This window comes from Syngnathoides biaculeatus, chromosome 15 (genome assembly GCF_019802595.1).
Source record: "Syngnathoides biaculeatus isolate LvHL_M chromosome 15, ASM1980259v1, whole genome shotgun sequence".
Classification (NCBI taxonomy): Eukaryota; Metazoa; Chordata; class Actinopteri; order Syngnathiformes; family Syngnathidae; genus Syngnathoides; species Syngnathoides biaculeatus.
Window position 1 is genome coordinate 2,915,867 of NC_084654.1, and position 12,717 is coordinate 2,928,583.

Consider the following 12,717-nt stretch of genomic DNA (forward strand, 5'->3'; position numbering starts at 1 on the left):
AGACACACACCAACATTTCTTTGGAACTGGAACGGTTTAAATTGAACACCAGATAACGTCGGCACAGTGGAACAACTGAAGAGTGTTGGCCTCCCAGTTCTGAGGACAGGGGGTCAAATCCCGGCCCGCCTCTGTGGAGTTTGAATTTTCTCCCCGTGCCTGGGTGGGTTTTCTCTGGGCATTCCAGTTTCCTCCCACATCCCAAAAATTCACATTAATTGGAGACTCTAAACATCCTCTTGGTGTGTTTGTGAGCACAACTTTTGTCTGTCTCCATGTGCCCTGCGCTTAGCTGGCAACCAGTTCAGGGTGTACCATGACTCCTGTCCGATGACAGCTGGGATAGGCTCCAGCACTCCCACAAATCTCTTGAGGATAAGCAGCTCAAAAAATGGATGGATGGTTGAAGTTGGGAAAAAAAAAAACAAATCTGCTGGTCAAATGTTCCCATGTAAACTGCACTTCTCCCATGAAAAAACAGCACTAAGGCTCATCAGACAGTATATTACACCAGCTCATCAAACACTATAACAGTATCTCACCATACAGTATATTACAGCAAACAGAAGCAGTTAAATCACGCTTATCATACCTGATAAATTCAACACTCAGGAGTTCATGTCCCACATATTGACTCTGGACGCTGCATGAGGGAGACGTCAGTTTATTTTGAGGCTGAATAACAAATACATTTTCTTCATCGTGATTAATTGCATGGGTTTCCCTGCGATTAATTGCATCATCCATCCATCTTCTGACTAGCTCATCCTCACAAGGGTCATGGGAGTGCTGGAGGCTATCCCAGCTATCATCGGAGAGGAAGTGGGGTAAAACTTGAACTTGTTGCCAACCAATTGCAGGACACACACACACACAAACAACAGTTCATTATACACAAAATATAATAATGATTTATATTTAATAATTTTCCATTGCAATTGACGAGAGCACTGACATCACACACGTGGGACAACAGGTCTTATTTATTATATTTTGTGTGTCCTGTTCGGCTGATAGAGGAAGCAGAATCTGCGTACCTTTTATCCCAAAGCAGTTTTAGTGTCACATTGCAGGTTTTTGAGCTTCCTCTTGGGTTTCTTTGTATTTTAATTGAGGTTTTATTAAGGATCTGAGTCAATCAGTGGAACAGAGCAGAATTGCTAAAGAGGTGAGCGAGACAAAAGGATAAAGACAAAGTGCCAAACTGTAAGCAGAACGAGAAAACAAAAAATATTGCATATCTACAAACAAAGGGAAAACAAATGATGTAACTTGAGATTGTAGTGCAGCCTTATGGGGCCACAAGCCAATGCAATCTGTAGACTGGTCTAAAGCCTGGATAAATGCGGAGGGTTCCGTCAGGATGGGTATCCGGCTTAAAACTTTGCCAAACAAATATGTGCGTTCATCTAAAGAATCCCACACCGGACCGGTCCTGGTCCAGGTAAACAATGCACCGTTAACCTGCAGGGCGTCCGTGTAATTTCAGCAACTGTAGGTCAAAGACAAAAAAGAGGAGGAAAGGGGATTTGTTGGCAGAAGAAAAGAGAAATGCACAGAGCCTACAACTGAGTGTAGGGACTTGACAGGAAAAGCCCAAGAATTGGTTGACAAGATGATGAGGAAGATTGTGATATATAGAAATATAGTAAGGCTAGAAGTTTAGGGGCAGGGTTTAAATTATTTTACCATAAATAAAATGGGAAGAGAAATTGAGTCGGGGTTATTTTAAAGGAACAGCTAAAGATGTTTTGGAGGTGAAAATAGTATCAGATTGAGTGATGAGGCTGAAATCTGAAATTGAGGGTGTTATGGATAATGTGATGGCATGGTGGAGCACTGGTTAGATCGTTGGCCTCACAGTTGGGGTTCAAATCCCAGCCCGACCTGTGTGGAGTTTGCATGTTCTCCCCGTGCCTGCGTGGGTTTCCCAAAAGCATGCATTCATTCCAGGCTCTAAATAACCCTGAGGTATGATTGTGTGTGTGACTGTTGTTTGTTGTTGTGTGCCCTGCGATTGGCTTGCAACCAGTTCAGGGTGTACCCCGCCTCCTAATGGCAGCTGGGATAGGCTCCAGCACTCCTGTGACCCTTGTGAGGATAAGTGGCTCACAACATGGATCGATGGATGTATAATGTGTTTTGCGGCTATGCTCCACAAGTAGGATGTGACCTAGAGTTGAAAGAGAAATTCTGGAAGGAACTAAATGAAGTAGATCTGAGTATCCCAGACAGAGAGAGTTGTGATTGGTGCAGATTCTAATGGACCGCGAACGGGTAGAGGCACTCTGTACAAGCTTAACAATGGAAATGGCAGTAGTGAACACTTTTTTCCAAAAGAGGCGGGAGCATAGAGTGACCTACAAGAGTGGAGGTCGAAGCACGCTGGTGGAGTACATTTTGTGCAGACGAAATCTGAATGAGGTCGTGATAGGGGAGAGTGTAACTTGACAGCATAGGTTGATGGTGTGTAGGACGACTCTGGTGATGGGGAGGTAGATTAAGAAGACAAAACTAGACCAGAGAGCCATGTGGTAGAAGGTGAGAAATGAAGAATGTTGTCTGTCCTTTTGGTTGAGGTGAGACAGGCTCTCAATGCACAGGAGGAGCTCCCGGAAGACTGGACTACAACAGCCAAGGTGATCAGAGAGATAGGCAGGAGAGGACTTGTGACGTGTGTCATCTGGGAGGAAAGGGGAAAAAGGAGATTTGGTGATGGAACTCCACAATACAGAAAGTCATACAAGGAATGAGGTTAGCGAAGAAGACGTGGAACACTGGGAGGACTGAGGAAAGACGAAAGGAATTGATTGAGATGTGACGTAGGGCAAAGGCGAAACAAGAAGCATATGACATCTGCACCAGGTTGGACACGAAAGAAGGAGAAAAAAATCTCTACAGGTTGGCTCGACAGAGGGACAGAGATGGGAAGGATGTGCAGCAGGTAAGGGTGATTAAGGATAGCGATGGAAATGTGTTGACTGGTGCAAGTAGTCTGCTAAATAGATGGAAAGAATATGTGGTGAAGTTGATGAATGAAGAAAATGAGGAGAAGGAAGAGTGTAAGAGGCAAGTGTGATGGACCAAGAAGTGGCAATGATTAGGAAGGGGGAAGTTGGAAAGGCACTAAAGAGTTTGAAAAATGAAAAGGTAGTTGGTCTCGATGACATACCTGTGAAGGTATGGAAACAATTTGGAGAGGTGGCTGTGAGGTTTACGACCAACTTATTCAATAGAACAATTGCGAGCGAAAAGATGCCTGAACAATAGAGGAAAAAGTGTGCTAGTTCCAATATTTAAGAACAGCGACAATTTGCAGAACTGTGGGAACAATAGAGGAATAAGAGGAATAAAGATGAGCCATGGGAGTTATGGGGAAAAAAGTAGTGTTGGCTCGACCCAGGACAGAAGTAAGTATCTGCGAGGAACAGTATGGTTTCATGCCTAAAAAGAGAGCCACTGATGCGTTATTTGCCTTGCGGATGCTAGTGGAAAAGTACAGAAAAGTTCAGAAGGAGCTACATTGTGTCTTTGCAGATCTAGAGAAAGCCCATGACAGACATGACCAAGCGAGAACCTGTGGTGCTCCATAAGTCTGGTGTGGTGGAGAAATATGGCAGAACAGGAGAGGACATGGATGAGTGCAGAAGAACAGTGTTGAGGTGTGACAAAAGAATATAGCATGCAGATGGGACTGCACCAGGGATCAGCTCTAAACCCCTTCCTATCTGCTGACAGATGAGGTTGCACTGGAATACCTTCGGACCATGATGTTCGCAGATGACATTGTGATCTGCAGTGAAAGCAGGGAGGAGGTGGATGAACTATTAGACAGATGGAGGCATGCACTGGAAAGGAGAGGAACGAACATTGGCTCAAGTAAAACAGAAAAAATAAATAAATAAAAATATATATATATATATATATGTATATGTGTGTGTGTATGGGTGAATGACAGGGGTGGAGGGGGAGGAGTGAAGCTCCAGAGAGAAGAGATAGCGAGGGTGGATGATTTCAAATTTTTGGGGACAACAATCCAGAGCAATGGTGAGAGTGGGAAGGAAGTGAAGAAACTGGTCCAAGCAGGTTGGAACAGATGGCGCGGAAGGTGTCTTGTGTGTCATGTGACAGAAGACTCTCTCCTAGGATGAAGGGCAAAGTTTATAAAACAGTGATGAGGCCGGCCATGATGTATGGATGAGAGACGGTGGCACTGAAGAGACAGGAAGCAGAGTTGGAGGTGCCAGAAATGAAGATGTTGAGGTTCTCGCTCGGAGTGAGCAGGTTGAATAGGATTCGAAATGAGCTCATTAGAGGGACAATTATAGTTGTTTTACAGACAAGGTTTAAGAGAGCAGACGTCAATGGTTTGGACCCTAAAACCCTAACCCTGTTCAGAGGCGAGTCAGTGAGTATATTGGTAGAAGGGTGCTGAGGATGGAGCTGCCAGGCAAAAGAGCGAGAGGGAAACCAAAGAGAATATTGATGGATATTGTGCGGAAAGATATGAGGGAAGTTGTTGTGAGAGAGGAAGATGCAGGAGATAGGCTTAGATGGAAAAAGATGAAGTACAAAACGAGCCGAAACCCCCAAACCAGACTGTGATGGAGGGACACAGTACTGATTGGATGACCACTGTATCAAACTGTGTCAGCAGCTCTTGTGACAGGCTTGTGACAGGGCAAACTGCAGTGGGTCCAGCTGGGGACCTGTAACGCTCTTGAGGTAGTCCAGCACAAGGCATACAAAGGACTTCATGACCACAGATGTCAAGGCAACAGGCCCGTTGTCCTTAAAACCTAAGACTGCTGCTTTTTGGGGACTGGTATAATGGTGGAGTATTTGAAGCAGGCTGGTACTTCACACAGTTCTAGAGACCTGTTGAAGATCTTTGCGAAGACGGGAGCAAGTTGGTCAGTGCAGACTTTGAGGCAGGATTGGGGACACAAGGTCTGGGCCCGGCGCTTTGTTGATCTTTTGTTGTTTGAACGGTGGAGCGGAATGTAATTTTACCCAAAATACCAACTTAATTGGAATCGGGGTTTGTTCATGTAATTTAACAAATAAAATTTTTGTCACCATAAATAAACATTTGTTTTTCCCTACCATAAATGAAACTATTTTGAACCCTCTAAAGAACATGAACGCAAGAACAGAGAAATAACATGCTTTTTAACCACATAGCAACTGTAAATGTTGAAAACGATTCACATTTAAAACAAAGAGAAACAATAACTTAAATAGCCAGCACACTGAAAGATGCATATCATTTTATTCCAACTTATGAATCCTTATGATGCCTCAGAGACAAAAAAATTTAAATCCCCCAAAACAGCAAAAAAAAAAAAAAAAAAAAAAAAAAACGAAAATTTGACATCACAGAAAAGACTATTCTTAACAAGCTGGACAATGGATAAATGGATTAAAAACAAAACAAAAAAAACCTCCACGAGCCGTCACCTTATCATGGTGAAGGGGTGTGTGTCCTGATGATCCTCTCAGCTAAATGGTCTGTCACCCATGGTAAAAAGGTCCTAGATGAGGGACCAGACAAAGTACAACTCCATAACCCTTATGACGAATACAAATATTGGATCTCAGTTTCCCTTTCCCGGGCGCAGGTCACTGGGCCTGCACCCATGGGGCTCGGCCAGGCACAGCCCTAAAGGGTAACATAGGTCCTCCTTTCCCTTGGATTCACACCTGTGAGAGGAACCATAGGGGTTCGGTGCGATGTAAGGTAGATGGTAGCCAAAGGCGGAACCTTGGCGATCCCCGGCTACAGAAACTTGCTCTAGGGACCTGGAACGTCACCCCTTTGACAGGGAAGGAGCCCAAGCCGGTTCATTAGATTGAGAAGTTCTGACTAGATATAGTCAAACTCTCCTCTACGCACCACTTGGGTTGTGGTACCAGTCCTCTTGATATGCAATGGGTTGGACTCTGTTACACTCTGGAGTTGCTCACAGTGAGAGGTGCTGAGCAGGTGAGGGTATACTTATTGCGCCCTGGATCAGCACATGTATGTTGGGGTTCACCCTGTTGGATGATGGGTTAGCCTCCCTCCGCCTTTGGGTAGGGTGATGGGTCTTGACTGTTGTTTGTGCCTATGCACCAAATAGCAGTTCAGAGTACCCAACCTTTTTGGAGTACTTAGAGGGAGTGCTGGAGAGCGCTCCTGCTGGGGACTCCATCATTCTCCTGGGGGAGTTCTATGCCCACGATGGCAATGACGGTGAGAACTGGAAGGACCTGATTTTCACCTTGTTGGACCCTGCATTGTGATTCTCCCCCTCAAGAACAAGGCTTTTTGACCAGCTAAGGCTGGTTTGAAAAATTTCCAAAAATATACAGCCTCAGAAACGTGCCTGTGTATTGTGCTGCTCATCGGTACATGAAGAGTTTCCTAGAACTGTTTTTATGTTGTTAAGCTTAGTTTCCATGGTCATTGCTTTTTTTTGTCCAGCTGCACTGGCATTGTTAAAAAACAAACACTTTGGGCCATAATTTGTAAAAAGGTGGGTGAAAAAAGAAAATATACTCTGAGCACACAAACAGAGATAAGCAATTTGCATGAACTAACCACAAACACTGTTTTGCTGTAGCCGAAACGGACAAGACATGGCCTTTGGCCGGCAACTGACCTTCGAGTAGCCAAGGTCATCGTGGACAATTTTGTGTGCTGTCTTAACAGATAAGGTCAAAATCCTTGCAATGACATCCACTATCACCCTTCTGTCTTGACTGAATGATTCGATCACCTCAGGAGACCTCACTTGTAGGCTTCATCCTCAACCCTGCTCTGTCCTTCTTTAAACAATTTAGGCCACTTGTAAACATTTATTTGGCTGAATTATGTGGCACCATACACAGTTCAAATTCACAAGAGAATTCACTTGTGAATTTCAACTGGTTTGCACACTTCAGCAACCAAAAACCTTTATAACTGACCGCTGTTCCATCCTGGAGCATCCTTCTTGGTTGGCCGTATTTTTTTAATCACCAAAAATCATTTTTTTTTAATCTGTAAAACCAAATTAATCAGTTTGTAAAAGAATTAAAACACAAATATGTATAAAAAAGTAAACTTATCCGCTTTCGAAATCCTAATTACATAAAATTCATTATTTATTGAATGACCCTCGTACTTACATGTACACTAATGCGTGCACGTACACACACAAATGACATCCACTTGACCAGCATTCGTGTATCAAATAGTCTGCCATTTACAAATTCATTAATGTTAAATTGTGTAATTGTGAGTGAGTGATGGATTTCTTTAGTTTTCAGCTTTAATGAATCACAGTGACGTACTACTGAAGTGTTTCAACTAAATGAAGTAACCAAAATTAGTCTTTTAGTTTTACCTTTACCTCTGTATCTGTCTACATATCTTTATCTATCTTGTATTATACATATAAGCATTTTGTTTATTTTTTTTTTCTCCACTATTTGTAGGTACATCAACGTTCAGCAGAGCGTCTTCGAGATCTGTGCTGTGCGAATAGGGGTACCTTTATCAAGGTTGGCCAACACCTTGGTGCTCTAGATTATCTCCTTCCGGAAGAGTACACATCCACGCTGAAGGTACTCCATAGTCAAGCTCCTCAGAGCAGCATGCAAGAAATCGAGCAGGTCATCAGAGAAGACCTTGGCAAAGAGGTACATAAATTAAAAAAAAAAAAAAGTAAAAAATTGTGTGGTTTGTACTCATCTTGGGGTTACAGACTTTCATTAAAGCAAAAATGTATCATGTATCATAAATGTATCTTCCTTTGTGTTCTTTGAATTTGTGCCAACCCCATGCCCCCAACCTCCAGCTACATGTACACTCCCAATCCATCAGTTGGCTTGACACCACGAGAGGTTCAAGGAAATGTTTAGTCATGAGCTAACTTGCCGGAGCTCATACTATAACTGGCCGGTGCAACATAAACTAGAATTCTCTGTTATTTCTGAAGAGCTGCTGAAAGCAATAAACATGGACATACATGTACATTATGAGAGAGGCCCCGTAGCTCAGTGGTTAGAGCACTGGTTTGGTAAACCAGGGGTTGTGGGTCCTCCACTCCCTGAGAAGGGTTGCGTCAGAAAGGGCATCCGGTGTAAAATTTGTGCCAAATATATATATATATGCGTTCATCTGAGATGATATGCTGTGGTGACCCCGAAAGGGACAAGCCGAAAGAAACACACACATACATGTACACAAAGGTAATGGTACTGAGTGAATGGTATAAAGGTGTGCAGAATGTGAAGAGACTGAGTTAAGTGAATTAATTGTAGTACTTATTACTTATTATAGGTTATACTCATCTAAGTCTGTTTCTTCTTTGCACCAGAATCTACAGCACTATATATATGATGACAATATTGAATCATGAACGGGTAAGGGAAACCTGAATCCACTATTCTTATTTGTCACAAGAGTTTATGGAGCTGTACTTTGTCTGGTCCCTCACCTATAATCTGTTTGCAATGGGTGATCCTACCAGGGGTGTGAAGCCCCAGACAATTTAGCTCCCAGGATCATTGAGGCACAACAAACCCCTCCACCACGATAAGGTGACGGCTCGAGGAGGGGGTATTTCCAGAGTGGATCAGACTCCAACCCCTCTCAAGAGTGATGCCAGACCCCAAGTGGTGTGCACAGGCAAGTCCGACTATATCTAGTCGGAACTTCTTAGACCTCACGCACCAACTCGGGCTCCTTCCTGCCGAAGCGGTGACATTCCATGTCCCTAGAGCTAGTTTCTGTAGCCGGGGATCGGATCACCAAGGTCCCCGCCTTTGGCCACCGCCCAGCTCACATTGCACCCGACCCCTATGGCCCCTCTCACAGGTGGTGAGCTCATTGGTAGGGGGACCCATGTTACCTTTTCGAGCTGTGCCCGGCTGAGCCCCATGGGTGCAGGCCTGCCCACCAGGCGTTCACCTTCGAGCCCCACCTCCAGGCCTGGTTACAGAGGGGGGCCCCGGTGACTCGCGTCCGGCCATCCAATTTTTGTAGTCGTACTTTGTCAATTCACCCACCGAGGACCAATTTGCCATGGGTGACCTTACCAGGGGTACGAAGCCCCATACAACTTAGCTCCTAGGATCATCGAGTCACACAAACCCCTCCGCCACGATAAGGTGACGGGTCGAGGAGGGGCCAGCACTTTCAATCTCCTCCATCACTCCCTGGCCCATTGTAGCTAACCAACACAAAATTCACTCTCTGCCAGACTAAATCCAATGTACAGCTCGGGTGAAAACTTAGGTCAATCTTGGAGTACAGCCCACACCACATCAATATCCCCCCCCCCCAAAAAAAAAAAAAAAAAAACACCATCCACGAAGATGTGAAAGGCCTCCAGCCATGAAGAATGTTTTCTGTTATCAGTTAAAGTAGCGGCTGTACAGCCTTTTCTATAAAATTGAGCACCGGACGGTTCCATGTTACTAATCTATAGATCCATCTAAAATCTCCTTCATAGCCAAGATTGATTGATTGATTATTTTTAATAAATTTAAATTGACTTTTGTGCACTCTGTGTTCTAATAGGAGCAAAAAATATCCAGAAGCATGTCCAAACCAGGAAACACAAAGTTAAGTTGGATGTAAATTTCTCAAATATTGTCTAATTGACAACTGTTAATACGATAAAGCTTATCTGTAGCACTGGCCCTGTAGATCGTGCATTTTATCGCTCACTTTTATATTTCATGATCGCTCTCTTTTTTTAATATATTTTTTTTTAGGTTTATGTTTATATTCCTGATTTTCAATATAAAATAATTAAAACTGCCTTTTACCATCCGAAGACATATCTAGAGAAGAAGGCTTGCATGTGTCAAGTAGATCAGGAGATGCTTATCCATCCAAGTATCCAAGTACACATGACTACTGTAACGTCTCCAACTACTGAAGACAAATTATTTGTGTGCTGTTTACAAACTTGGCCATTAAAGTTGATTCTGATGCTAAAGTTATGGAAAAGAACATAGGACTCAGTACAGAACCTGATCCTTATCCAAGGACAAAATCTGTAGTTCAAGAAAGATACCAAAGGGACTGAGAAAAAGTAACACAGCCTATATAAATAATGAAATGTGAAGCACGGTGGTGCAGCTAGGAAGCGATGGCCTCAGTTCTGAGGAATCGGGTTCAATCCCAGCCCTCCCTGTGTGGAATTTGCATGTTCTCCCCGTGCCTGCATTGGTTTCCTCTGGACACTCTGTTTTGCTCCCACATCACAAAAAAATACAACATTAAGTGGAAACTCTAACTTACCCCTAGGTGTGATTGTGAGTTTGGCAGTTGTGCCCTGCGATTGGCTGGCAACCAGTTGAGACTGTACCCCGCCTCCTGCCCATTTACAGCTGAGTTAGGCTCCAGCACTCCTGCAACCCTTGTGAGGATAAGCGGCTAAGAAAATGGATGGTTAGATAAATAATGAAATCATTAGATGTAGTCATGATATTTTCATCTAAATTGGTTTAGTTTTAATTGAGTTAAAATTGGCTGAGTATCATGAATTTATAACTGATGAAAAACGCAATAGATATCCATCTATATTCTCACACTTATCTGAAGGGAGGTCGTGGGGGAGTAACTTTAGTTGAGACACGCAGACTTCCCTTTCTCCAACTTCTTCATCCGGCTGTTTCCAGACCACTAGAGAGACTTTCCACAGCCAGGACGAAAACCACATTCCTCCTGCTGAATCTGAGATTCGACTTTCCAACACACACTCCTCTCAAGTACCATTGAATAGACCGTAACAGGGAGACTGAGGAGTGTGATCCCCCTGTAATTTGGAACACACCATCCGAACCCCTTCTTACAAAGCAGAACACTACCCCAGATGTACCGCTTCCCCCTTTTGAGATGGTGGACCAGAATTTTCTCAAAGGCATCTGGAAATCTTACATCATGGCCTCAACGAACTCATCCAATGCCCAGGTTTTTGCTTCAGCAACCACCAAAGCTGCATTCTGCTTGGCCATCTGGTACAACTTCAGATGCCTCAGGAGTGCCACTGGCCGAAAATACCTGATAGGATTCCTTCTTCAGCTAGACGGCATCCCTCACCATTGGTGTCCACCAACAGGTTTGGAGATTGCCGCCACGACAGGCACTGACCACCTTACAGCCAAAGCTCTGGTCTGCCGCCTCAGCAATGGAGGTGGGGAACATTATCCACTCACACTCAATGCCCCCCGCATGGCCTGGTACATGAGCAAAGTTTTTTTCAGAGATAGGATTTTCCAATACATGTGGTCACAAGTCCGATGACAAAACCACAAAATCAATCATCGAACTGTGATTTCGGGTCTCCTGGTGCCAAGTGCACGTGCGGACACCCTTATGCTTGAACATGGTCTTCGTTATGGACAATTCATGAAATCCAGTAACAGAACACCCCTTGGGTTCTGATGGGGGTGGGGGGGTAATCTTTACAATTACGCGCTATATAAGTCTCACTGTCATTTCCCATGTGAGCATTGAAGTCCCTCAGCAGAATGACTGAGTCCTCAGCGAGAGTGCTCTCCAGCACTCCCTCTAAGCACTTTAAAAATGGGGGGTACTCTGAACTGTTATTTAGTGCACAGGCACAAACAACAGTCAGAACCCACCACCCCAAGGCAGAGGGAAGCTACACTCTTGTCCACCGGGTTGAACCCCGATGTACAGGTGCCGAGTAAAGGGACTATAAGTATACCCACACCCGCTTGGCAACTCTCACCATGGACAACTCCAGATTGGAAGAGAGTCCAACCTCTCTCATGGGCACTTGTACCAGAGCAAGACTATATCTATTCAGAATTTCTGGACTTCACATACTACCTGGGGTTCCTCTCCTGCTTGAGCGTTGACATTACACGTCCCTGGAACCCAGCTTCTGTAGCCAGGGATCGGATCACCAAGGTTCCTTCCTTTGGCTAATGCACAGCTCACCCAGCACTGGACCATTATGGCCCCTCCCACAATGGGACGCACGTTACCCTTTCAGGCTCTGGCCAGCCGAGCCCCAAGGGTGCAGGCCTGGCCACCAGGTGCTCACATTTGAGCCCCCCTCCAGGCCTGGTTCCAGAGGGGGCCCCTGTGACCCGCATCCAGCAAGGAATATAGTGATCCATTTTGTTTACTTCTCACTGGGGTTTGTGGAGCTGTGCTTTGTTCCCTTGCCTATGACCTTTTTGCCGTGGGCAATGCCACCAGGGGCGTGAAGCCCCAGACAACTTAGCTCCTCTTATCATTGGGACACACAAACCCCTCCACCACAATAAGGTGACTGCTTCAGGAGGAGGCAAAAGATACAGTTTACTAAGATATAAAGAGTGCCAAAGGTAATGTGACATAATCCTTTCATTTTCTTAAAGTCCTTATATTTAAGTAGATCAGCGGCTCTCAAAATGTGCTACAAGTACCACCAGTCATACACAGCCTCCATCTAATGGTACACGAAATTTTCAAAATGCTGTCAGGGGTTCATGTTGTGAGTTAAACCCAGTTGCAGAGGAAAAAAAAGGAAGGTGGAATTCATGAACGAGTGTTTGTGTACACTTAGTAGGAACCAGCATTTTTTTATTGGTGGGCAAAGAGATTCCAAGGGTCTTTGTCCGGGATTGGTGGGTTTCCAGAGATCTATTTGGGTCAGAGTCCGGGTTGTCACTCAGCAGAAAGAAGTGAGCGCAGGTTTGCAAGGAGCAAAGGGAGCAAATTAC

At 44.5% G+C, this 12,717-nt stretch overlaps 1 protein-coding gene across 14 annotated transcripts in view; it reads left to right on the forward strand.

The window, feature by feature from the left end:
- The window catches only part of adck1 (aarF domain containing kinase 1), a 163,662-nt gene that overhangs the window by 47,403 nt on the left and 103,542 nt on the right, over positions 1-12,717 (forward strand). For 9 of the 14 annotated variants that reach the window (XR_009798615.1, XR_009798617.1, XR_009798613.1 and 6 more), the window contains one exon: positions 7,462-7,665. The exons of 2 other annotated variants lie outside the window; for them this stretch is intronic. Coding sequence is in view for 4 of the 12 variants with exons in the window: in XM_061844906.1 (XP_061700890.1) it covers positions 7,462-7,665 (204 nt within the window). In the remaining 8 variants the exon portion in view is untranslated. Of the gene's footprint in view, positions 1-2; positions 164-7,461; positions 7,666-12,717 lie in introns of those variants that run through there. 3 more of the 14 variants (XR_009798620.1, XR_009798619.1, XR_009798622.1) reach the window with 2 other exon arrangements.